Raw genomic sequence first — 27704 nt, 5'->3', positions numbered from 1 at the left:
TCAATGCGTCCACGTTATCAGCTCTTGTTGATACTCACAGCATTCCGACTCTCGTTGGCAGCTTGGATCTCTGCGGTGGCTGTTTGTTCAGCGTGTTCCAGGTCAACATTGCTTCTCATCTCGCCTGCACCAGGTGAGTTTCTGGAGTTCAAAAGTCAAGAAAGCGTCGTCATCTGTTGTTTGACGGACCTGAAAACACAGAAACGTTCATCTCGGCGTTCCCATCAATCAGTTACTGATCTGTTGTTCACACCTATAGTCCGGAGGTCACTGCCGGGATACTGAGTGGAGGCATGTGTTCCCCTCTGCTGCCTGTCTGTCTGTCTGTCTGCCTGTCTGTCTGTCTGCCTGCCTGTGAGCGTGTGTGACGGCCACCACCTTCATGAGCGATGGGTTTTGTGAAGGAGTCGCAGAAGAAGATTATTGTGAGTATCGGCTTTGGTTCTGAATTGATGGTTTAAATATAACAACATAGCATGAGGAACATATAGCATTGTGTAGCTCTGACGGTGATATACAGGGAGTGTCGGGCAGTGACTAGAATACACAACTGGCTGTGGTTGTCTTTCATTTGTCATTTGGGAAATGATAAGCGACAGTAGGAGTGGGCAATACGGATAAAATGCTTTAATGCGACTGCCTCATCATTTTCTATGCAGGAAAGATAACCTGCTGATTGTTGAGAGAAACATTTCTTTTCTTTGGTTAAAGATTCGATGGCGTCAGAAGAACAAATGATCAGTTTATGTTGGTGTGTGTGTCACAGGTCGGTGTCTTGGCTGTATCGATCGTGACCCTAATCCTCGGACTTGGACTTGGTCTTGGACTGGACTTGCAGAAATGTCGAAACAAAGGTGCTGTCACACACACACACACACACACACACACGCACACACACACACACACACACATAAATGTCTGCACTCACAAACGTTCACGAGCATCGTCTAAATTCACATGTGGTGTTTGCTGCACCGTGCACGCCTTGTAAACTGGTGTGATGCGTGTTTGTCTGAGTTTCCTTGGAATCACCACATGTCGTCTGTTGATTGAGGCCAGTTGCTCGCGGTTACATCAGACTTTGTTGAGTGTTTGTCTGTTAGGAGCTCCACACTTCTCTGAGCTTCATAAAAGTAGTGGTTCTCTGTAGAACGTTATGATGAAGCTTCACACCTGCATAACCTTAACTTCACTCAATGAACATCAGATTTTTTAATTTGTACGTTGAATCTCAATGAACACGTTCTTCCTCCCAACTCGTTGAATGCCGTCGTTTGGTCAGTGACCCGGAGCTTCACACTATGTTGCTCAAAGTTTCCCTCCAGTTGTAGACGCGTCAGAGACGCCGCATCATGGATCCCACGACGGACAATGAACCGCCCGACTCCGCCTCTGATTGGCTGAATCCAATTCAATCCAAACTAACAAGGTCAACAGGAACCAATCAGAGGCAAAGTAAAACTGGTCATACTTTTTACAAGCCACGGAAAAAACAAGCCACGGAAAAAGTATGACCAGTTTTATTTTGAAAAGGCACCATATGGTGCCTTTTCAAAATAAACTTCCGTATTTACAGGAAGCTTACAGTCTGCTAGTTACGATACTTGCATTTTCAAAGTAAACTCTCAACGTAGTTTACTTAGTTTTTAGGTTTACTTACGCAATCAAAGTACTTGGTGAGGAGCCAGGGAAAGATGTGGTTTGGGTTCAAATAAGTACTTTTGTTACGTAACAGGCATTGGTAAAGTCCGGGTGTTACGAAACAAAACTACTGTAAAATAACTAATTGTATATTAAACGGGATACAAACGGCAGCCGCCTGGACAGAAGACTGATTGTTTCCTGGCCTCACACTCTGTCTCTAAGGACTTTCTCGCTATTTAAACATCGTCACTTTCGGGTGGGTTTAAATTGAGAGCTAGTTGAAGCTCAGTGCGTCTCATACAGACGCTAAAGGTCGCCTCGTGTGTCGCTACCAGACGCCAACGGGCGCTGACCGAGCTGCCGTACTCGACGCGTTGGGTTATTGTAGTTTCCCGAAGCTGCCACTAAATGTCTCTGACGAGCCATATTTCCTTTCTATTGTGAAACTTCTGAATCCATCCTATCGCAGGAAAAACACCTCGCTTCTAACGTGCTCACGTTTGGCCTACTTTTTCACTTGAGCAGCTTTTCTTGAAATACATTTCCTGATGAGCAACATTCCTGAGAGATGCCGTTTAATGGGGACACGCATTTCTTTCGTTGTCATGTGTTCGATCATAGAGAGTGACCCGCTCAACACATCATCCACGCGTGTCCTCCCGTCAGCTGTTTACAAAGCGCAGCGTCACGGAGTGGAAGAATGCTCAGCAGACCTTTTACAACCATCCGTTCCTTTTGATGACTCATACGATGAGCTTCCTTGACTCAGCATTGTAATATCTGAATGACTAAGCAGGCGGCAAGATGGTTTCCTTGTTTTTACCTTTTGTCATTTAAACCTCAACCTCTTTCTTCTTTGCCAATGATACCCACACATATACACATATACAGTCCATCAATGTGCTGAGTCATGTCTGACTCAGCACACTACCGGAGACCCAGGAGCCGGTGGAACGGGTTCGTGTCTTCGTCGTACACGTAGTACACGCATAAAGTTTTGCTTTATGGGAACGTCGTTTTTAGGAGACAGGATATACAAATATTTATATTTATGAATATTTGGCCCTTTGTGAATTATTTATATTTATGAATATTTAGCCCTTTGTGAATAAATTCAGACCATGTGTTTGCAGATATGGTATATGCATACTATATGCATGCCATGGCATATTGAAACAGAATACATGAAAAAAGGATTTAATAGATCTGGTGTGAGATCATTTGTTTTCCCCATCAGTCAAAATGAATTAAACACAAACACAAGAGCAGACGTGTTCGTCGCGTTGTGAGTGTGTGTGAGTGTCTGTGAGTGTGTGTGTGTTGTGTCTGCAGCCGTCACTCACACGTGGATGAGCTGCCAGAAACAGATCACGTCTAACAAATGTGTCCTGTCTCCCTGTCTCCCAGTCCCAGTCTCAGTCCCTGTCCCAGCCGTCCCCCACACGTCCTGCAGGGATCGATGCTACGAGCCTTATGACGGCGAGGTCCCCGGCTGCAGATGTGACAAGAACTGCAACGCCAGCAGCTGCTGCTACGACTACCACGACGTCTGCACCGTCCCCAGTGAGACCTCGTCTCTGACCTGAAAGCTGTCATTTCTCTCACAATGAACACCATAAAAAAAGATTCCACATGCGTCTTTTCACTTTGCGTGTGCTGGAGAGCGGCGTGCACTGACTCCATGGTTGCTTCCCTTCAGCCCAGCAGTGGGAGTGCACCAGGCTGCGCTGTGGAGAGAAGCGGCTGACGCAGAGCAGATGCCACTGCGCCGACGACTGCCTGTCTGCAGCAGACTGCTGCACCAACTACAAACATGTCTGCCACGGTGAGACTGGGAACAGAGAGTACGGCAGACAAAGATATGCAACGCTGTCTCAAAATCACTTCCCACAAACAAACTGCACTTTCAATTACATTTCGAGGGAAACATATTTCCCCTTAGATTGCGGTCGCAGTTTTTTTCAAAAATGGCCGTGAAAAGAGACTTTTATGGGCATTTGGTTCTATTCAAACAGTGATTCAGGCCTTTGAGACTTTGTTTGTTCACAGTTCCTTTCAGCATCTAAGAGCCTCTTCAGCCACAGTTTATACGTTGCCTGAGTGTCTCTCAAGCACGAGTGTTTCATTGGTGCATTCACAGCCTGATTCATATCTCTGATTCAAAGCTCGTTAACAAGTTGAACACAGGAGACGTGACGCTGCAGAGCCACACATCCTCTGATGCTCAGTGTTCAGCTCATGCTGGAGACACATCCTGTGTGAGCCCTCCTGGATGATTTCAATAAGAAGTGAGCTAGCAGGTGCTACTGCACCTTAATGTACTGTCACTGTTAACGCCGTCTGTATCTCTAGGAGAGAGACAGTGGGTGGAGGACGAGTGTGAGGATCTGTCGACCCCCACATGTCCAGCAGGGTAAGAAAACACTTCAACCAAGACCCGAGAGGCAACAACATCGTTTCTCCTGCTCTTATCTGCTGTTCATTAATCACAGAATAAAGTTGATGAATCTGTCTCCCAATCCAATGTCTTACAATAGCAATTACTTTCTGACAGAAATGTCTGCGGCTTCCATCAGCTTGACATTTACAGGAGTAAAGTCGTGTGCTGCTGATGAACCCTTTAATGTGATGCCTGTTTAACTGTGCTCTGTACATCATCACGTATCTTCTCTTCCCCGCTCAGCTTCAGGCAGCAGCCTCTGCTCCTGGTCTCTCTGGACGGACTGAGGGCCGAGTACCTGCAGACGTGGAGCGCTCTCATCCCTGTTCTGGACAAACTCAGTGAGTGTCAACCCCACGACTCTCTGAACCTCTTTTAACCTCTTCCATGGACCCTCTGAAAGCTGGGAACCTTAAGATGAGCGCCATGCGGCGTCCTAATGGAGATCAACTCCGCCATGTTGTGATTTGGGGCTTTCCAATGACTGTCTGCATTTATTTTATTTTTAAACAAGCACTTCAGTCACAAATCAGTTATCTGGTCTTGAAGATGTCTCACTTCTAGTGAAGTCTCTGAATCATGAACTAGTGAAGCAACAAAACTTCTTTGAGACAAAACAAGTCCAGCTGAATCACAACTACTCAAAGTAACGAGAGATCCAGCTGCTCAGCAAGATAACGACTCGGCTTCTTCACAGCATTCAGTCAGGAACTGATTCTATTTACATCACCGGTCATCAATCATCCAGCTCTCATCACCGGTGATGAATCATCCAGCTCTCATCACCGGTCTTGTCCAGCAGGATGAATCGGTCCAGCCCACAGTGGCGCCCTGGCTATGGAAGAGGTCTTCAGCGGATTACGTGCTCTCCGGCACAGTGCACCCAGATCAACATGTCGCTGCTCAGCAGCTGATGTGTGTTTTGTCTTCTGTTCTTCACGTTACAGAGAAGTGTGGAACGTCGGCTCCGTACATGCAGCCAGCATTCCCCAGCAAGACTTTCCCCAATCACTACACCATAGTGACGGTAAAGACAAGACACTCACGGCCAGACGCAGATGTGCAGTCGATACGCTTGAATGTTGATTCCACACGTATGCGGCGTCTCTTCTTCTGATACATAAAACAGAAACAGAAGCATAAACACATGAGGGGATGCTAGCTTTAAATAACGTGGCCTCCCATCGACCAACAGCTTGTTCTGATGCTCCGCAGGTCGTTCTTCATGTTAGTTTGCAGACACTCTCACTCATAACTCAGGATAATTAGGACTGATCACACGTCACTGATGACTCGTATCAGCTGCAGATGAATTCCAGAGAAACTGGTTCATATCACATAACTGTCACACATACTGTGCTTCTCTCTCCTCTCATTCCCTCTCTTCTTGTCCACTCTCCTTTCTTTTGATCTCCTCTCCTCTCAGGGCCTCTATCCAGAGTCCAACGGTTTGATTGACAACAGTATGTTCGACCCGGTGTTCAACGCCTCCTTCAGTCTGTCCGGCCCAGAGAAGGACAACCCTGACTGGTACCTGGGACAGCCTGTGAGTCTCCTCAGCTTCGGTTTGTTCAGATAACATCAACGTCGGATGCAAACTGGATGAAGGATTCCGAGCGTTTCATTTCTACTCTGGCGTGTGTTGAGAGGACTGCTTGTTGATGTGAGGATGTGTGTTCTTCAGTCATTCACTGGGAGGAGCAGCTGCAGTACAGAACACCACGCATATGGACTGAGTTACTGTCAAACGGCCTCTTCCAGTTGAAGCTTTGAGCCGGAATAAGTGTGTTTTAAATGCAGAACTGTTTTAGAGCAGATGGTGTCTGGCCGGTGTTGACCCGTCCTCTTGCTCTCTGTAGATCTGGCACACAGCGAAGCACCAGGGGCTGAAGTCCGGGACATTCTTCTGGCCAGGATCCGACGTCAAAATCAACGGAAGCTTTCCGGACATCTACAAACCATACGATGGGTATGACTGACGTTTCTCTTCCTCACAATACTGTGGAGCCAGAACGTGAGCTGTGAAGTATCAGATCCTCAACCCAACAGTTCTAATAAAGGCTGTTTTGACCCAGTTGTGTAAACTGGTCCAGTACTGTAACAGGCTGTAATGTAATCCCTCGGGGAACTCCTCACCGTCAAGGCACGTCCGTTAAGAGGGTTTGTTTTTACCACTGACCGGCTCAGATTGTTATTTTGTGGTTTGACGCGATCAAGCGACGGGTAAAGACGAACGTTGTGTTTCTCTGTCGGGTCCTTTCCGTCACGTTGTCAGACGCTTACAGTGAGAACCTGAGCCCGTCAGAGCAAAGAAACCCTTCAGTGGACGGACCTCGACGGGGAGGAGTTGCTCTGAGCTGCATTACAGCGACTGCAGCGCTCTCCTTCAACACCAACAACTTCATAAATAGTTGTCCCCATTCGTCAGTTCGACACAAAAACATGGAAAAACAACCTTTAAGATGATATCACGCAAATAATGTATTACTGACATTGTTTATGAAGGTGTTTCCGACATGTTGAACTCTCTCTCTGCTCTGTAGAGTTCAGACCGTTTAAAAGTAGATGAACATCTGCAGATACTTGCTTTGCCGATCAGCATCAGCGTATATCTTTGCATTTTAGTTTTAAACATCTTGCTGAGCAAACATCGTGATGTGACAGCATCAGCAGCTGTAGATGAGCGGCAGCTGACTGTGAAGAGAGAGTGTGTGTGTGAGAGAGAGAGAGAGAGAGAGAGAGAGAGAGAGAGAGAGAGAGAGAGAGAGAGAGAGAGAGAGAGTGTGTGTGTGTGTGTGTGTGTGTGTGTGTGTGTGTGAGACAGAGAGAGAGAGAGAGAGAGAGAGAGAGAGAGAGAGTGTGTGTGTGTGTGTGCGAGAGAGAGAGAGAGAGAGAGAGAGAGAGAGAGAGAGAGAGAGAGAGAGACAGAGAGAGACAGAGAGAGAGAGAGAGAGAGAGAGAGAGAGAGAGAGAGAGAGAGTGTGTGTGTGTGTGCGAGAGAGAGAGAGAGAGAGAGAGAGAGAGAGAGTGAGTGTGAGTAGGTGTGTGTGTGTGTGTGTGTGTGTGTGTGTGTGTGTGTGTGTGTGTGTGTGTGTGTGTGTGTGTGTGTGTGTGTGTGTGTGTGTGTGATACAAGGCATGGTAAAAAGAGGACGTACAGCAATAAACGTATTCCTTAAAAAGATTACACAGTATTCCTATTTCATTCTTACATCATCAGTCATTGTGAGTGAGGCAAATGTTATAATGTGTCCGTCTTACAACCGATTAAGTAAAGCTTTAGAATTGTCATCACATCATTCTGTAAACACTTCTCATGCCATTTCTCCTCAGGTAACATTTCATACATTGGTTTAATCTTTGATCCGAGGGACATGTTGAGATCTCTGAAGCAATATCAATAAACGTGCGACGCGTTCGAGGCCTGTGGGTGGTTTTAAATGAAGGCCTATCAAAGGACTATAAGCTATAAAGCAACAGGATCTCAGCTGATAGAGGACAACGCAGTCAGGGAGAGTGTTTTTATTGCTGAGTGGGATGGAAGACGTTGGTTTCTTTGGAAGAACATATGTTCTTAACCTTTATTAGCCCAGGCCCGTCTTCCTGCCATAGCATCGCTCCATTAATGCATGTTTACCGCCGCCGTTGACTGCGGTTAATGGACATTTATATTGCATTCACATCCTGGATCCTGGTTTATTTACTCCTTTACTTCAGTTCATTTCATCCACATGAAAGCAACGTTATCCACTTAACGACCACTTAGACTCGAGGAACCTGCAAATGGTTTGTTTGGAATAAAAGCACTTTAGCTCTTCTATCCCGGGCTCAGACCCAGAGAAGAGGAGTCTATCACCACGAGAAGCTCACTCAGATATATCTGTACATTCATGGCTCCCGAAACAAAACTAAACATGTTTCGCCAAGATAAGGTTTGAGGTTTAATGTTCGTCCGTGTCTCCAACCATGTCTCCTACAAAATAAAGTTCCCATACAGCTAAACTGAATCCTCAACGGGATTCAGAGGGAAACACATCTTCTCCCAGTTTACAGTCACAGTTTCAAACACATGGTTCATGTTGTAAATTGTTGGAAGAAATAAGAGTTCCAAACGAAGTTCTCCCTGAAGGTTCTACCAGATCAATTTGCTTCCAAAGAACCCTGAATGGACGATAGAGTTCTTCAAGGACTGTTGATAGTCTGGGCATTAGAACATCCTCCCAGCCCAAACCCTCCAGAACTGTGATTGAGGACCAGGATTGTTGTGGGTTTTGCTGCACCACAACGGCAGATCTTCTTCCGGCAGTATTCTAACTGAAATTGAGACGTGAAAGTCGTTCAGACTCTTTTTGTTGTTGTCTTTGGTCTCTTTGTGGTCGGTTTATGTTTCTTTGTGGTCATTTTGTGCTTCTTCCTCGTGTCTCTTTGAGGGACATTTTGTTGGAGAACAAAATGGCCCCCGGGCCTGTGCCTGGTAGACCCGTTTAGTCATCCATCCACGTGTCTGTCAGTTAGAACTATCTGCTGTTGTAGACTGGAGAGTCGTGCATGGAATGTTGAGAAATGGTATCCAGGAGTCAAATTCAGTCACAACTGTGGCCTTTCAGTGTAGTTTAGTCTGTTCTGTCCACTTTAACAAACCAAATCCAAAACAACGGTCTCTCTCTCTCTCTCTCTCTCTCTCTCTCTCTCTCTCTCTCTCTCTCTCTCTCTCTCTCTCTCTCTCTCTCTCTCTCTCTCTCTCTCTCTCTCTCTCTCTCTCTCTCTCTCTCTCTCTCTCTCTCTCTCTCTCTCTCTCTCTCTCTCTCGTTATTTTTAGTAAAGTGCCATTTGAAGAAAGAGTGCTGACTGTGCTGAAGTGGCTCCAGCTGCCAGATGATGAAAGGTTAGTTGCTGCAATAGTTGGAATCTGGTCGCTTGCATTCAGCAGATGAAATGAATGTTTTTCTGGTGGCGTTGGTGCTAAAATGTGACAAATAAAAAGTGACCTTTTCCTCCAGACCAGATTTCTACACGTTGTACGTAGAGGAACCTGATAAATCTGGACACAGCTCCGGTCCTGTGAGTGGAGGGGTAAGTCCACCCGATCCACCGAGTCACATAATCTCACCAGCGCTAAGAAACAATGAGTCTGTGATTTCAACTTTTCTCCTTTTCTTTTTATTCTCTCTGCTGTCTTTTAAAGCATCGATGAAGAGAGAGCCGAGCTCAGATGTATCTGTTCTGTAAATCATCACATCTTAGTGTGGACCTCATCTGACACCCACACTTAATATCAATCAAACTGCTGGAACGAATCCCAGCATCATATCAGACTCATTAGCCTCGTTCACTTGTGGGAATGGACGCTATCTCAGATCTTTATGAACCTTAATGAATGACCCGACAGTCATATAAGTTGATAACATCGTCCAACCTGACGCTTGACTTTGCACCTTGCCGTCGGTATAACGACGCATGGTCAGGGCCCTTGCATTGACTCTTGGTATCAATGAGGCTTCCTGTTGTCTTAATCCTGCCCGCACTGTGATTGGAGCGTAATATGAACTCACTGAGACGGAGCTGGCGGATTTGTCCCTTTCCTTGACCTGCCGTGTCCCAGGCTGCTGGCTTTCATTCCGGTCTCGTGTTACGCTGGCAACAACGTAACAACGAACGTAGCGTCACAACGTAACAACCATGACGTGACAACGGCAACTTAAAATAACAAGCGTAAACTCAACGTTGACTTTTGGCTGCACAAAGGATTGTCACCACCATCTGCAATTACAAACTACACCAAACTCATCCTGAATAACCTGCAGCTCTTTGCAGACACATCCAGCTGTTGAAACATCTGCACACTGTTTTCCTGTAGCGTGCTCCTTAAGCTGCTGACAAACTTGTAGTTTACTGCTGTTTGATAAGTAAGCATACGGAGGATGAAACGCCAAAAGACGACGCTTTTAACGAGGTCAGCTGTGCACAATGTTTGACATGTTCCATAACAATGACCCAGCAGTTTACTGAGGAACCAAACAGGCTGCAACGCTTGTGTTAAGGAACCACTGTGAAGAGGTGAACTGTATCTGGAGGTTGGGCAGTGAACTCTTTCTTGTCCACTGGATGATTTCTCCTGTTGGTTTACAGAAGGTCTGGTGATCCACTACTACTCTACAGTGAATACAATGTTTGCTCATGATCATTGCAGGATGTAATCTAAAAGATCAGAGTAATGACATTCACATCTGTTCTTGTATGTCTTTCCATCCGTGGAGAGAGGAGATATTTAGCCGGCTGCTGGATGTGTGTGTTTGTTTCAGCTGATCGAAGCGATCCAGGGTGTGGATAAGATCATCGGCCAACTCATGAACGGCCTCAAGCAGATTGGCCTCCACCGCTGTCTCAACATCATCATTGTGGCAGATCATGGTAACAATCACGCAACACAGAATAAAGTATAAAACCATCTCAACGTTCCTTCGTGTGTTGTGTGATGACCCTGATGGAAACCACAATACGAAATGCGTTGGTCTCACTTACAAGTACATACAAGTCATACAAGTGTTGCTGGAGTTTTGAGGTCCTCAAAGAGGAATACGTTGTGTGTAGTCACAGTATATACTGTATTATGTTCCTTACTTTCAGGAAGCCATTCATCTCAGTTCTGAGCTGCTCTGAAAATAAACTTGCAGACACTTGAATAGACAGCCTTTCTATCGTCTCGTCAAAGATACCAAAGCTTTTCCAGCCTATCTTCATTCTCAGGCATCAAATATCAGCGCTTTGTCACGGCGCCAGGCTTTCAAGTAACTAACCGCGCCATCGTTAGACACTCAAAGCTACTGAACGTATGAACAATGGAAAAAACACACACGATGAGACGTGTGTGGATGAGACAAGAATGCCTCTTCAAACTATTTGCACAGTGTAATGAAACCATCAGCTCCCTGGATAGAGGAGCACCTGTAGTGTCATGGACGTGGGAAATACCTGTGAAATTCAGTTGCCAACAGAGTTACGGAGCATCATTTAAGAAGGATCGACATAACAGCTGATTGCTGTTGCAGGTATGGAGGACACGAGCTGCGACAGGAAGGAGGTGCTGCAGGAGCTGGTGGGGGACGTCAGAAACTACTGGGTCACCGAGGGACCGTTCGGACGCATCAGAGCCAGAAACAACGCAGTGTGTGAGTAACAAATAGGCTTCAAGAGCCACACTGACCGAGTCCAAGTGACACCTCAGAGCCAAGAAGCCCTCATCTACTGAAAAGGGCTTCTGAATGTGTTTCATTACAGTCATTGAGAATCATGTGTTTTCTCACAACAAGCAAAAGCACGAGAACGATCGTCGAGGCCTCCGAACACCTGGTGAAACATAATAGAACCACCACAACCGACTGCGGTTTCCATTTTCCATTCCCTCAGTGGCACAAAGGTCTGTTTGGCACCCAACGAAGCAAAAGGTGTCACAGCCGAACCTGCATGTTCAGGAATAAATGTTCAGCCGTCACAGAAGGACAAAGCATCCGGGCGCCACAGAGACGTACCCGCCACAAATGAAACCGGTCGAGTATGAAGATCTGAGATAACAATAACAATATTTACAATCAGGGAATCCTGGCTTTGCGTGACACAGAGAAAGATGACTGATTGATTCCAGAGGAAACAACTGAATCGACGCAGTGACAGAGAGGCGGATATCAAATCCCAGAATAATCCAAATGTTGCTGATGGTCAGATTTGCAGCCTTCTCTCAGTGCCGGAAGTATTTCCGTGACTCAGATACTTAGTACACTTGCATAAGTACACTGTGCACACGATGTACTTACTTGCACTGTGCGTCAATTTCGACAGCGTAGCGTCGTCTAAAATCCAACACGGCTGTTGTGCACCTACGAGTGTATAAGTACGTCTCGTTGGATATGCACAACAGCATCAGCACGTCACGTTATCACAACCACCAGCGAGCCAGTTCATCCCAAACTAACATTCTGAACGGGGCCCTTCTCACTTCACGCCACTGGTACAATTTGCCGTTGCGGCTGGTGTGTGTGTGTGTGTGTGTGTGTGTGGTCTTTAGTTTGTAGTTCAAATAGCACCTGAAGTCACACTGAGCTGTCTGACCCAGGAAAGCCCCACACTCAGTTTGCCTCTCGGCTTTGTGAACCAGACACGTGATCATCCCCGTATCTTCTGATTACCACAAAAGTCACTGGTTTGGTGTAACAACACATTGGATTCATGTTCGTTGGGCTTTGTGTCTCCTGTAATGACAGAAACATTGACTTCATTTGTGTCCTCCTTCCTGCAGTGGACTCAGCCGAACTTGTTGCCAACATGACTGTAAGTGCTCAGTGTTCTCACACCGATGAGATCACTTCTGTTGAAACGACCCGTGTGCCAGTAAAACCTGCTTTTAACAGGACACACCTGTTGTCTTTTTCTAAAAATGCTGACAAACCACACGTACACATTTTTTGACCAAATATGAGAAATTAACGAAATAAAATTGTATCTATTTTAAATAAAATGTTGTGTTTCTGGTGATTTCAGTGTAGGAAGCCAGACCAGAAGATCAAGCCGTACCTGAAGGCCAACCTGCCAAAGCGCCTCCACTTTGCCAACAGCCGTCGCATTGAAGACGTCAACGTCCTGGTCGAGCCAAAATGGCTGTTTGAGAGGTATCCCTGTCGGGCCGGCAGCTGTAGGCTGGAGAGACGTCTCCTCGCACAACAGTTTGTATGACATCTTACAAAAAGACGTGTTTTCCTGTGAATGTCTGGCAACAAAAGGATCACGGCGCCTGTGAATGCTCCTGCAGTGTTTGGGCAACAACACTTCCTGGTTAAGTTCAGGTTTGGGTTTAAATAACGACAGAAATAACGTGACTTAAGTACGGAAGATACGAGACAAAGAAGTCTACGTTTGCGTTAAATACGGATGTGACGTTTGGATGTGAGTACAGAAAGACAAATACGTTAAAATGACTTCTGTTTTCACTCGGGACATGAACGGTCTCCGGGTGAAAGTCTTGAATTTGTAAACTCACTCATCCACCTCGACCTGTTCTCCGTGCACGTTGCTGCTCTTAATACTGCGTCGCCTGTCCTGGCTCACATTTTCATGAATAACATACGAACTGATTTTGTGGGATTTATAGTAATTATCGTGAATCACTTTTGTCCGTGTAGCTACGGACAGTGTGTGAGAACAGCCTGCCTGGAGTTTCTACGATCAGAATTCAGTGGAAAGCAGCAGCGACACACCAAATGTTGCTTCAGACTAAAACAGTGACTCGAGATAACCGACAGTAACAAAAGGCATTGTACTGACGTCAAAATGAAAAAACGCTGTTATGGTGCGATAAATGCCGGGGAGGGAAACAAACAAATACATTAAGACATGTCAAGTCCTACAGAAGACACTGAGGTGGGACATTAAGAGGACACTGTTCTTCCCTTAAAGGTTCCTGATGCAGCGTCTGCAGAGGGTTTACAGAGCACTGGTTGAAACCAGAGACTCAGCATGTCTCTTTCTGTCTCCACAGGTATCCAGGATCTCTCACCTTCTGCTCTGGCGGCGCTCACGGCTATGACAACGATGCAGAGAGCATGCACGTGAGGATCCCTGCTGTTCTCTTCTGTCAGTCAGTAGTAATGTCTCCAGAATCCCTTCTGCTCCCGCTGTAATGTTGAGAAATGTATCTCATTGCAGTTAACTGCACGATTCTGAAATCCTTTGAAATCTTTTTTCCAAACATGGGCCACCATTGGAATCATTTGTGTCAAATGTCTTCCTCCCGCTTGTCTTGCAGGCCATGTTTGTCAGTTATGGACCGAAGTTCCGGTACAAAACTGAGATCGAACCGTTTTCAAACATCGAGCTTTACAATCTCATGTGTGGTGAGTTTACGGGTCTTCCTTCACCAACTGCCACTCACAGTTAGCATCCACTTAAAGTGCAGACTGTGGCCTGTTTCTCACGATGAATAACAAATCACAGCCGACATTTTGTCTCCCTTTTGATTATGAAGCGTATCATATTCTCCTGTTGTGAGCAGAAGTTTGCAGAACATTTTAGAAAGAGTCGTCTGATTGTGGTACCTGCTTTACTGTACGTTAGCACCAAAGCTAGCTGAAGTAAAGCAAACTACATGTTATGTGACGCGTTACTCCACGGTCATCGGTCCATGCAGACGTGATGCAGATATCTCCCGCCGTCAACAACGGGACCCACGGCAGTCTGAACCACCTCCTGAGGCGGCCCTACTACACAGCAGCGCCCCCCGCAGAGCAAAGCCTTCCGGCTCAGTGCCCGCTGGTCAGCCTCGAGCCCGCAGACCACCTAGGATGCTCCTGTCCAGCCCTGGTGGGTATCGTCACGCTTACACTGCACAGCAGAGTGAACATCGACCTATAGAGAGAGGAAACTATGTGTGTGTGTGTGTGTGTGTGTGTGACGTCAATGTTACAACAAGAGTCTGGTCAGAGGCTCAGACTCAGGTCAGCCTTCTTAAAACAACCAGAAGAACAGACCTGGAGCCAGTTTCACAATGAAACAACTGGTTGTAACGATCTGTGACGCTGACAAAGAAGTAGTTGTTTTATCTTTGGAATATTTCTCTCAATATTACTTTCCAATCGGCACTGGTGATAGCTTTGTTGTTGTCTTTTACTTTTTCTGTTTCAGTGAAATTTTCTTTTACTTTATTTCTTTTCTTTACTCTGATTGCCATCATGAACATTTTGCAACGTGTATTCTGTGAACTGTGGCTGTAATTGGATTCTCCACTGACTCAGCATCCTGGTCTCCTGACTTGTAGTCCACAGTATGCGTCAAACCCCAAAAAATGCTGGATCTTTCAATTCCCATTGCGAAAGCGAATAGCGTCTGTTATGAAGTCCTCCCTGTCTGATGAAATCCACATCGTTGGATCTCTTCACCCACTCGTGGAGTGAAGCCGAGACGTCCCCGCATTACACCACCAGGGTCATTTGTAGGCGAAGTTCTTCCGCAGCTGGTTTCACCGGATGTGGTTCCAGGAGGAGTTGGGAGATTTCTTGCTGGAGTATTGAAGATGAGTTAAATATTCTAGAGCTGTTTGTCTGTCGGAAACTGACAACTCATCTGTTCAGACTTCACCGTGGCCCGTGAAATGATGAAGAGCGTGTTCAGCATCTCTTATCGTCTCTAAATGGAGCACTTGATGGAGTTCAAAGCATTTGCTGAAGCTGGACTTGCAGGATTCTTGCACTTTGGGGTTTTGTTGTTTATTTTATGTTTTATTGTCGCTTTGGATAAAAGCAAATAGTGGCAATAAACCGAGCATCACATCTGGAGAACAATTCAGAAACATGAATGGAAACAGAGAATAACGAAGGCCGGATGAAGAAGAGCTCTGAAGAATGGAAAAGAAAGCAAGAAACACGTGGGAACAGAAGAACATTTATCGTGAAGGCAGAACTTTCAGCTCAGTGTCTGATATTCTTCTGAAACTGGACAAAGTGAAATATCTCCAGAGTTAATGACAGCGAGGTCAACAACATGGCATCACTGTTCACTGTTCAAATCGATGCCGTCGGTTTTCTGTTGCATAAAGAACGATGTATCAGAGTTTGTTTTTGGTATTTGACCATATTTAGGTATGTTATTTGTGTGCTATAACACATTCATAGCATTTGTTTTCTTTGTCTCTCTCTTCAGAGTGGAAATGCTATCAACAGCCGTCTGAATCTGACAGCAGAGGAAGGTGAGGAGGTTCTGAGATCTGTCAACTTGTGTTTTTGTTTTCTACATTTTTGGATTCTTATGTCGACAATCATTCATTTACAACACGCAATGTCCCGACTGAATGCACGGTGAGGAAACTGGATTACTTGTGTTTTCTGTCATACGTTCCTGGATTGGATTTGCATTCGTCTCCCTGCTGATGTCCAGCATCGTCTCAATGCCACTGATTGGGCAACGTAACGGAAAGTTCCATTATTGTTGTTCAGAGGCCGCTGCAGAGAAGAAGCACGTGTTGTTTGGTCGTCCCCGGATGCTGCAGCCTGACCAGAGTTACTGCGTCCTCCACCAGGAAGGGTTCGTCACGGCCTACAGCCACGCTGCTCTGATGCCTCTGTGGAGCTCCTTCACCGTCGACAAGCCGGTAAGTGTGTCGATGGTGAAGGAGACGCAGCAAAAGTGCATTCTTTTCAGACGTCAGCGTGTGATCTACATCTGGCTGCAGCTGCACAATGCATTCAAGACTTCTTGCACTTCATGTAAAATAGAACATGTCTGGACAGAATTATGGATTGTGGAAAATTGTAGTGTGAGCATTGAAAATGTGTTTTGCAACAAAGAAAATGGGAGAAAATCTTTTTTTCATATTTAACAAAGGAATCCAGGAAATACTAAAATCTACCATTTCACTAGTTATGATTAAAAACAAAAAGTGTTGTATTAATGGCCACACGGCGGCACAGGTGTGATTAGTTCTTCCTGGGAGGAATGACCCTCAAAGCAAGCTGCTACCAAACATGGAATTATGAGAATCGGGGAAACTAGAGCAGCAGTTCCTGCTGAAGTTGTGTAATGGCTCTTACCTAATCCTAATCTGCTGACTGTGTCAGAAACTGGACAACAGGATTATCTTAAAACTTTCCTCAGTTGTCATGGAGATGGATCTGTTGGCCTGCATGCTCAGTGTTCTTGAACGAAACATCACAGACATTAATTACGCTTTCAGGGACTGAAAGTAGAGGCAGAGACCACAACTGAGTAACTTTGTTTCAAAACGAGAATGTATTCAAAGATTCACTGCAGAGTTTCTTCTTGTTATGGAGTCAAAGGGACAACTGTTGGTTTGTAATTGCGTCTGGAGCCGGTTACTGTAAATCAACTAAAGTTTTTCCATTCCCGCAGAGGAACCTGGACCCGTTACCACCAGTGACACCGGACTGTTTGAGGGCTGACGTCAGACTCCGAGCGTCCCGGAGTCCCACGTGTGGCCAGTACAGCACTGCCGGGAACCTGACGCACGCCTTCCTGTACTCGCCAAGTACTTCCACGTTATTGCTTTATTTACAATCGTTATTTACATAGAGGTGCATACGTGCATGCATTTGACATGCATTCATTCTGGTCCAAGCATTTGGAAGCAAAGCGCTGCTGTGAAGCACAAAACATCCACAGTCACACACATCCAGTGCAACGAGGATGCTTGGTTTGACATGGAACTCTTGGTGTTGAAATTGATATTGCACACTCACTTCCTGCCTCTTCATCACTCTTCACCCACTTTTCTAAATCCTCATTTCCACAGCTGAAGCCCATTCATCAGAATAATGTGTCTGCCCGCCTCGAGTCTGTTCATTTCAAAAAGTCCCTGAATTTTAAGCAAAACTTCATGTTGTTCCGTGACCTCTGCCCCCCCCCAGACCCCAGCCAAGCACCACACTGAAAACATAACGTCACACGAACCGTACAGCCACACGACATAAACTATAAGCCAGCGCCACGCATGACGATTATGACAGCAGTGTGTTTTTGACACTGTTGTTCAGTTGAATCTTGCATATTCTCCTGCTCTCTTTTCATATGCACTTTAGATTTGAATGGACCACGTAGCAGAGGTGAAATACTGCCCCTAGTTTCTTTGGCGCACGTGGTCAGTTATTACACAGTTATTACACCTTTTAAGTAAACGTTCACTTGGACGAGGAGGGAGGGAGGGGGCACCACGGAGGGGGAAGCTGGTCTCGCTCCCTCATCATCTCCCATCACACTCGTTGCTGTCAGTGTTACTGGAAGTGAAATGCTGGTTTCTGCAGAACTGAGGCAGTTTTGGTATTTTGTCTTTTTTGAGTGTGAAACAGTGCGGCAGGTCACAATGATGAAAACAAACCTAGATTGGTCATTTGTATCCTCCTGGTAAAGGTACTTTCAGGAAAAACAAGATAATATGTTTCCTCCAATAGAAAAGCAGAGGGACCGTTTACTTCCTGTGTCGGACACATTCAATTCTGTGAATTGAATTGAAGTAAAGCAGATAAAGAGCACATGCGTTGGACATACAAGCTTCTTGTTTTTGGATGTAACTAAAGGATAAACTAGTTCTTAGTACCTTGAAAAACTCAGAATACAAGAAAGAACGTGACAAACTGTGACGTGTCCCGTTGTCCTTCATCACTCGCCTCATAAGAAGGGATCCGTGCAGACGAGCCCATTATTCGTTGTTGTGTTTTGGCAGATCTGAATGAGACGGTGGATCAGCAGTACGACGCGCTGCTGATGAGCAACGTGGTGCCGATGTACCCCGAGTTTAAGAGTGAGTTACCGGTTAACATCACGATACTGCAGAACATTTCTTTCTTTCCTTGAATTGATTCTTCTCTCCTCGTCCGTTTCAGAGATCTGGGACTATTTTCACAGCATCCTACTAAAGAAATACGCCTTCATTTACAACGGCGTTAGTGTGGTGACGGGCCCCGCCTTCGATTACAACTATGACGGACAGTACGACGCTCCGGGGCAGATCCAGCAGTAAGGTTTCGTTTTCTAATGAATCATCATTTCCACTTTTACGGCTTCTTCTTTGAAAAGACATCCAGCCTGGAGTTCTGACTTCATCCGGTTCTATTTGAACCAGACAGTGACTTTAAATGAAGGACAATGTAACAAGACAGGAAATGGTTTATGTGATGACCAACACTTGGTTTCCCGCTCACATGTCATTCCTCTGCATTAGAGGACAATCTGCCGTCCTGGATGGACTCCCACTCTATCCGGTCACTCTTGACCGGATAGTAAAAAAGGCTGCTACGTTATGACTCAAACTATGGTGCGCTTCAACCGTTGTTTGTGTTTGTCTCGTTCCTTATTCAACATGAAACTGTCTCGGTGTACAAAAAGATAATAAATAATTCGTTTTCCCAGTTTGCTATGGAAGAAGTTGACTGGTCTGCACCGAGTGCTGACCTGAAACCCACGCGATACCTTTAGGGATGAGCTGGACAGTGAGCCAGAACTTATTACCTCAACAGCAGTGTTGGCCGTCACTAATGCTCTTGTTTTTAAAAGCCTTCAACATGTGGTGGACAGTCTGAACCCAGAAGTGAGGAGGCTGTTTGAGCAGCACCGTGCATCTCCACACACGGCTGGGAAGTTCAGTGAAGGCCTCTGCACTTTGCTGATGAATAAGACCGCGTCTGTCTTTGTGTGACTCCAGGTTCGTGTCCGGCACGAACATCTGGATACCCACCCATTTCTTCGCGGTGTTGACCAGCTGCAGGGACCCGGCGGTACCGGTGGCGGCCTGCGCCGGCGAGCTGCAGACCGTGTCCTTCCTGCTGCCTCACAGACCCAACAACACGGAGAGCTGCGAAGTAAGAAACCACACAGCCACACATCGCCTTTCTGAGATGACCCTTCATTGACTCAGCTGGTCACAACCCTCCTCGTCCGGCCACGTCACACTGACCAGACAAACACACTGAAACTCTTTATGACTTCGACTGAAGCTGCCTCCCTATTGGCTCCTGTTCATGCCGAACAAAGCAGCAGTGTCTTCTGTTCCTGTGTACTGACACTCGAGGAGTGAAGCCTCTTCAAAGTAATACCTAAAAGGAACCTTTGTGTTAGTCTGCGGCTCATTCGTGGTTACTTGTTAAACAATGAAACACCTTTTAAAACAGACGGTGACGACATGTTCCAATGAACTGATGTCCTGCTGGTGCTTTAGAACATGTTACGGTTTGTCTTGAAGTTATTCAAATCAGGAGGGTTCATTCTCTCAGGAGCACGAATGTGCTTCGTAAATTGAACGGTCTATTTCATCCTCCACATGAAAACCAATGAATGAAATGCAGTATCTTGACCGAAAGGCTTCCTCCCCTGGAGAGCATGAATGTGCTGAAGAGATTCTATCGTAATCTGTCCATTCGATTTGTATTTATCAAGAGAAGGAGGGCGTGTTGGGTTCAAGAAGCCCCAAACTCACATGGAATCATCCTCTGGGAACCATGCATGTCTGTTCATGATTACCAGAAACATTTGTAGAAAGTGCAGAACTTGTGGAGATGTTTTATTGGACAAAACTGTCGTTGAGGAGACATTGAACTGTTACGCTATTTTCCGCGCTCAGAAGATAGAAGTTGCTGATTTTAGTGCAGGGTTACCCAAAGCTTCACCATCTGTCGTTGGATAAACCAGTGAAAGTAGAAGCAACATGTTCACCATCTCTGAGACGGCTCATTGTTGAGAACAGGAAGCAACAGAAAGAAGAAACGTAGCCCTAACGTCAACTTGTTCAAAGAGTCACATTTAAAATGTTGTTTTGTCACTTTTCATTGGCAGAGTACACAAGCCGAGTCTCTTTGGGTCGAAGATCTCATGTGGTTCCACCAATCACGAGTCAGAGACGTCGAGTGGATTACAGGATTGGACTTTTACCAGGGCAGCAATCAGCCAATCACAGACCTGCTGAGGATGAAGACCCGCCCCACAGCTGCCATTCACAGGAAACAGTGAATTTGCTGTTTTCCACAAAAACAAATCACCCGAGATTAATATTAAGTATCTGTAAAAGTATTGTAGTTTTGAGTAAGTCGTCTTAAATTGTGTTGTCACTTTGTCACCACTGGACTGAATGTATTAATTATTCAACAAAGTGACATTGTTTGTTTATTTACTTTTCACCTTAAAACTGTTTGTATTCGTTTCTTCTTATTACTTTCCTGTTGTCGTGATTTTTATCTGTTGATTTTGTTTTGTAATCTGTATTTACGCGTTTATTTCACGCAATGCAGACGAGATGAGATGGAACGTGTATTACAGCAGTGGATGTAAGTATGAACTCATAACCATCAACGATCACAGTTTTTGGATCAATAAACGATTATAGACACGAGGCAGCTGCAGACTGTTGGCCTTCACACACACAAAGATCAGTGTTTGTGTTAAAACAACGCAATGTAGCAAAACAACGTAGCTAGCATCGACAAATGAAAACTATCCTTCGTGCACTTTCTTCTGTAAAGATGCGTTACAAGCCGAGCAACGCTGCGTAACAAGCATCAAGTCCAGATGTACAACAGCTGTCTCCTGGGTGAGAGTCTTGTGTTTGTTGGAACAGTCCAACATGCCCCCCCCCCTCATTTCAGTGGGATTAAGAATAAAATAACAGCACAAGACGCTACATAGTCAACACTCAACCTGAGGTTAGAACCTTTTCAGTTGTCAGTACTGATATGTACATGTATAAGAATATAAATTGTCCAAAAATGTGTTTATTTGGTGCACTGAGAAGCATTGTGAATATAGTGCTGATTTCCCCACCGACCCACTGCTTTTACAGGCAAATCAGATCAGCTCGACCAATCAGTGAGTGGAGCTACGTGCCGTCTTATGAAAGACCTCCACACAGGACGCGTCTGTGTTTAGTCGCTCTGAGATCAAACACAGAAACAAAGGACAGGAGGAGGAAGCTTCATTTGAAAAAATAAATTAAAAAAGATTTGGAAAACACCTCGAGGTCTCAGGAGAACAAAGGCAGACATTTTGACTGGTCACGGGTGTTACGACTAAAACCACCGATGGCTCCGTCGTGTTGTTCTATGAGGGAGACGTGAGAACCTGAGCAGCTGAATGGAATAGATTTGCTTACAAATGTTACTGCAGCTTAAAAACAAGTCAGATATCTAAACTCGACTGTCGAAAATAAACGACGACTGACAATATTTTGCATCAGAACGATTCACACCGGCAGCGATGCAAATCCGTCAGGTGCAACACTTCTTCTACAAACGGGTTGAATACATTCTTGCAGGCAGCGGAATGTCTCCTCTCCATTGTGTAGCCGCCAGCTACCGAGAGATACTTTCTTGAGTTTCCTTTTTGCAAAATGCGCCGAGTGAATTTGAGTTCCCTCTGGTAAACACGTGTGTGTCTAGGGCTTTTATTGTGAAAGGTAAGAACAGAAGGAGTGAATCTGGTCTGCGCTGCCTTTGTCCAGGTTGAAAGGAGTAACGCAGTTCGGACTACAGAGCCGCTGGTGTTGTTGCACACAAGTTTGTTTTGAATCCACACGACGTGATTGGTCGATGCCTTTATTCCTCACTAAATTCACCTTGTTCTGAAAATAGATTACGCAGTTTTTTTGCTGCGTAATATTTGGATTTCTGTGTTACTTTTATCCGTCCAATACTTTAGGTTTATGATCCTGCAAAACGAATCCCATAAGACACAGCTGCTTTGTGTTTCATGCTGATGTGCAACAGTGCAGGCTTTGATGTTGTGGTTTTTGTAGAGATATTGATCCGTTGTTGATATTAGGTCAGAAAAATGATGTAAAAGATTGTCAGCCATTATGTTTAACAGTCACATGTTTCAACTTCCAAAAGCATTTCCTGTTTATAAAGCATCACTTTTCCTTTAAAACGTGCTTTCTGTGGAGGCATGAACGTTTCCAGAGGACAGCTTTGCCTCCAGCTGTGAGCGAACAAGATCAATCAGTAAATACAAACACGGAGCTGAAGTTACAATCATTGAGTTGCAGCTTGTTGACTCCGCCTGTTCGGCCGCTGTCCTTTCAGCACCTCAGAAGCTCTGCTGCTCACAGAGCAGCGTCAGCAGAATTCAGGATCCATCATTGGTGTTCTGTTGGACTGCGGTTCTGTTGGGTTCCCGTGTGAGAACAGAGGCTGGACGGAAGAGAGCATCTCTAACACGGCACGTCCATGCAGAGGATGCAGGCGAGAGAAGGATGTAAGAAAGTTGAGCGTAGAACTGTGTGTTTAGTAGACATAATAAAAGTCTTTAATGATTCATATTTAAGAATTCATAATTAGTCATAATCATAAGTGTTTTGGAAATGCATAATTGAGATAAGCATAAAGTGTTTTAGGATTAGCAGCTAACAGTAGAAACTAAAGACATGAAGCTTCTGCCAAAGTTGCAAGAGGCTTAACTTTTATACTGAAGTCATTGAATGTGTTCGGAACTCAGGGACAGAGAGACTGAAGACAGGCGTTTACAGATGTGCACAGGGAAGTCAGCTGATAGAAATTGGGAAAGACGGAAGGGGAGGAGTTGCGAACGGGTATGAGGGCGGAAATAGGAAGTGTTTTTCTCTTCTGTGAGTTAGGATCCTGGGGACGACGTGTCTCCTGGGATCAGGGAAGAGTTTTCCAAAGTGGGTTAATATTGTAATATTTCATAGGAGTAATGTACTCCATTGTATAACTGTAATTGCATCAGCAGGATTAAATTCCTTTTAACGGTAAACCAGTTTCGGTAACGTTTTTAGCGGCGTGTGACTGCAAAGCTCGCTCCACTCATCGTGGGGAGATTTTTCCCTCCACTAGGATGACGGGATTGTTTATTTACTCTCGCCTCTCGTAGGTCAAGTATGACAAACATTGGTGCTCTCGTCACACAACAGTGTGACTCATGTTGCTCTCACACACAACTGGGGGGGGGGGGGGGGGGGATGTTTGAGCGAGACAGAAAGTAAAAGCAAAACCGGATGTCTGCTGGTCCTGTTGGGATTTGGCTGGTTTTCCCCTTTTTATTTATGAATCAAAGAGATAATCGGACATCGCTGTAAAAACAGCCACAGACGGACCAGATATGAGCACCAGGTGAAAGTACTCCATTACTCCATGAGCCTTTTGTGAGAGTTGAATTATGGAAGGCCAAAAGTGTCAAATATATATTAATTTCCATTAATTAATTTCAGTTTTTATTTATTTTGCATTTGTTTATTTCATTTTTTTATTTGATTAGAAAATTAATTTGCAAATTGGGAAAGACATGTGGTTCTAAATAAATACATTCATAGTTTAAATTTAAATAATTCAATTTAAATTAAATTCATTTTCTAAACCAAATAAGGAACTGAAACTAAAAAAATACAAAGACCACATTCTATACTCCATGTATTTATTCAGTTGTCCTTGTTTGGATAAAAGTTTGGGTTTTTTCCGATACCGGTGCTAAAACGATACTTTTAAAACGATACCGGTGCCTGAACCGATACCTTTCTCTTCAAATTGAACAATATATTAACTGTTTAAAGTATACTATAAATATAAATAAATACAAAACACTTGGCTTCAAACTACAGCTTCAAACTTTTAAACTTCAAACTATGAACAACATGTTAACTGTGAACAGTTTACAGTGTACTTAAATAAATATAGATGAATAGAAAACACACACTCTGTACACACACTGCAGCTCCAAACTTCAGAAATTATTTTTGCAGAAATATGAGCATATTTTCCTTCTCTGGCAAAATACGACACGACTCATTTTCGGTAGATACCGGACGTACAGGAAGCTTTTCGGTACCCAACCCTGCTGATGATACGGTGAATCCATCTGCTCGTGTAGTCATCTGTTGCCAGGAAAGAGACGTTGTCCACCTCATGAGTCCTCTCATTAAGCGGTGTAATTTAGGTTTGACTCATCGCGCTTCGTCTCGACATCGCACGCAAGCTGCTCACATAACATGTGCAAACGGCTCTCAGCCATGTGGACCACAAACCATCAGTGGTTACACAGTGAGGTCAGGTACAGCAGCACATAGTGCGCTCACAGGAAAGCCTCTACATGTAACATCCACACGCTGTTTATCTGGAGATGATGTCAGCGACCGTCTTCTATAAATACCTTGTTGAACTTCTTCAATACAAAATTATCTCTACAGAGTTGTTCTTGATGCTCGTCATCGGAGCCACCGGGTCGGATTCTGGTGAAACCAGATGAACTCATGCAGGTTCACCAGAACCTCCTTCAGCTCAGACTCCAGCAGAGACCGGTCCACCGTGGACAGACCCAGATCCTCCAGCAGAGACCGGTCCACCGTGGACAGACCCAGATCCTCCAGCAGAGACCGGTCCACCGTGGACAGACCCAGATCCTCCAGCAGAGACCGGTCCACCGTGGACAGACCCAGATCCTCCAGCAGAGACCGGTCCACCGTGGACAGACCCAGATCCTCCAGCAGAGACCGGTCCACCGTGGACAGACCCGGATCCTCCAGCAGAGACCGGTCCACCGTGGACAGACCCAGATCCTCCAGCAGAGACCGGTCCACCGTGGACAGACCCGGATCCTCCAGCAGAGACCGGTCCACCGTGGACAGACCCAGATCCTCCAGCAGAGACCGGTCCACCGTGGACAGACCCAGATCCTCCAGCAGAGACCGGTCCACCGTGGACAGACCCAGATCCTCCAGCAGAGACCGGTCCACCGTGGACAGACCCAGGTCCTCCAGCAGAGACCGGTCCACCGTGGACAGACCCAGATCCTCCAGCAGAGACCGGTCCACCGTAGACAGACCCAGATCCTCCAGCAGAGACCGGCCCACCGTGGACAGACCCAGAACCTCCAGCAGAGACCGGCCCACCGTGGACAGACCCAGATCCTCCAGCAGAGACCGGTCCACCGTGGACAGACCCAGATCCTCCAGTAGAGACCGGCCCACCGTGGACAGACCCAGATCCTCCAGCAGAGACCGGTCCACCGTGGACAGACCCAGATCCTCCAGCAGAGACCGGTCCACCGTAGACGGACCCAGATCCTCCAGCAGAGACCGGTCCACCGTGGACAGACCCAGATCCTCCAGCAGAGACCGGTCCACCGTGGACAGACCCAGATCCGGCTTCACCTGCAGCCTTCAACCTGCAGTCGGAGCTCCGGAGGGAGGAGCGCTTTTGGCCAAATACCTGCAAGATGGGACCCTCTAATTCAACGTATCCCCGTACTACGGCCCGTATGATATCTAACAAAAAGCCCTGCACCACCCATCCACCCTGACCCTGTTCTTTTTGGAAAAACCAGTATCCACTGCTGATGTACATCTGGAAGCACCGGGTACTGACTTTAATACTGGACCCGGCTGATTGCTGCATGTTTCACGTGCACCCAAACGTCTCACTGTGAAACTAAAGTGTCCTTCAGGACATTTTCGTGAGTTTTGGTTTATTTAGTCACTTCTAAATGACGTAAAATGTATTTTTTTCCTCCCCACAAAGCACCGAGTGTTCCTTCCAGACTGTTACTAAGTTTAAACTCTCACTGCTGAGTCAGGTTTTGGCCACAAAACTTGGTTAAGTTAAGGAAAATATTGTGGTTTGGGTTGAAATAAAGGGAAGTGGCGTTAGCTCAGTAAAGAAGTCACATGACTAATAAATCAATGTTCAGCCTCGACGAAACATTCCAAACGTTTCACCACTTTGTAGAGAAGTGATGGACGCCCTGTTTATTCTCGGGAAATTCATGCAGCGCTTCAAGAACGTTCACTTTACTGGCAGTTTTCATGATATTTGCTTTCCAACAGTGACATTGCTGTTTTTCACGGCTGAGTCACAATCTTCACTGATACATATTATCTCTTTTCAAGGCCCGTGTTCTGGGAAAGGGCAGCGGGCGGTTGACTGGAGTCACACTTCCTGCTTTGAGGCTGGAAAAACACGACACTCACATGTTCTGATCATTCAGAAGGAAACGCACTGTGCAGTTTGTGGAAGCTTTAAAACACAAATACATTTCAGTTGTTTTGTAATAAACTAAAGTTGTTATGTGCACTTGTATGTAATAAAGGTAATGACATCTTCTGTACACAAGATGTCACCTCAGGTATCATAGAGAGGAGCTCTGTCGGGCCACTAGGTTTCGCCAAAGACTGCCGTTTAAAGCAGACACACACACTCGAGTATGAACGGAACGATCCAAACGGACAAGTTGAGCAGCAGCTCAAGTGCTGCTCATGACACGTCCAACGCCATTTAATCTGTTTGATTTCTCACAAATATGACACTACAACAAGACGATTTCAATATTTAACAAATACACATTTGGATTCAAAATATGTATTAAAATACGACAATATCTACTGCTGATATAATTTAGAGAACATGGAAACCAGGTGTTATTAACCAACAAGGACGTATTCAACCAAGAATTAAGGTTTAAAATAATACTACTGCTAATATTAATAATAATATTACATCATATTACAAAATAATACATAATAATACCTAACATATAATAATAATGATCCTATTCATTTTTTTATTATTATTCCTCAATATTACAAAAGGAAGAGGAGATAACAGAATGCTAAAGCCTCTTTTCTCCTCCTCTGTTTGGACGGAGCTCCGCTCGTCTCAGAGATTTATCTCTTAAAAGGCTTCAAAGAGATTCAAAGAGACATTTACGTGAAGATACGGACACATAAATACAAGACACATATTATGTACAGGCTGTCTGGACCACAGACAGTGTCTGAAGACAGATTATTGGTCTACTAATAGATGAACTATTTATTATAAAAATTGGCCAAACTGACACACGTGACTCGAACCTGAACAGCACACAGCAGACTTCTGTTGGAGGTTGAATTTGGGGAACCCTGAAGGTGTAAACTCAAGTAATTAACTAAGTCCCGGATCATTACTTCTGGTAAGTGACTCTTCTCGAAATACCCCCATCACGAGGCAGCCAGGGCATTCCCAAATAAGGTGACATGTCTCGGAAAGGTTTTGATCAATGGGTATGTTTGGGGGTGCGTCAGAGCTGCATGCAGATAAATAGCGCGGAGAGGTGGAGAAGCACCATCCTCCTGGCAGACCGCTGCAGATACAACA

General features: G+C 45.3%; 1 protein-coding gene across 1 annotated transcript; it reads left to right on the top strand.

Moving 5' to 3' along the window:
- Positions 1 to 389: 389 nt before the first annotated feature.
- LOC306791372 (venom phosphodiesterase 1) lies at positions 390 to 20580 on the top strand (the record flags this gene model as incomplete). The annotated part of the gene is made up of 25 exons (XM_079288048.1): positions 390 to 425; positions 767 to 854; positions 3076 to 3207; positions 3344 to 3469; positions 3997 to 4057; positions 4328 to 4425; positions 5032 to 5111; positions 5511 to 5630; positions 5944 to 6053; positions 8903 to 8968; positions 9084 to 9156; positions 10386 to 10494; positions 11133 to 11252; positions 12377 to 12408; positions 12619 to 12746; positions 13613 to 13682; positions 13880 to 13967; positions 14261 to 14433; positions 15769 to 15814; positions 16062 to 16216; positions 16975 to 17110; positions 18302 to 18379; positions 18462 to 18594; positions 19280 to 19436; positions 20407 to 20580. 25 exons carry the CDS (start codon positions 390 to 392, stop codon positions 20578 to 20580), a joined length of 2589 nt encoding a protein of 862 aa, XP_079144174.1.
- Positions 20581 to 27704: the final 7124 nt, after the last annotated feature.

The sequence above is a fragment of the Melanostigma gelatinosum genome, assembly GCF_949748355.1.
Source record: "Melanostigma gelatinosum genome assembly, chromosome: 17".
NCBI classification, from domain to species: Eukaryota; Metazoa; Chordata; class Actinopteri; order Perciformes; family Zoarcidae; genus Melanostigma; species Melanostigma gelatinosum.
Note: the sequence above shows the minus strand (reverse complement) of the source record. Positions and strands in the feature narration are given on the sequence as shown.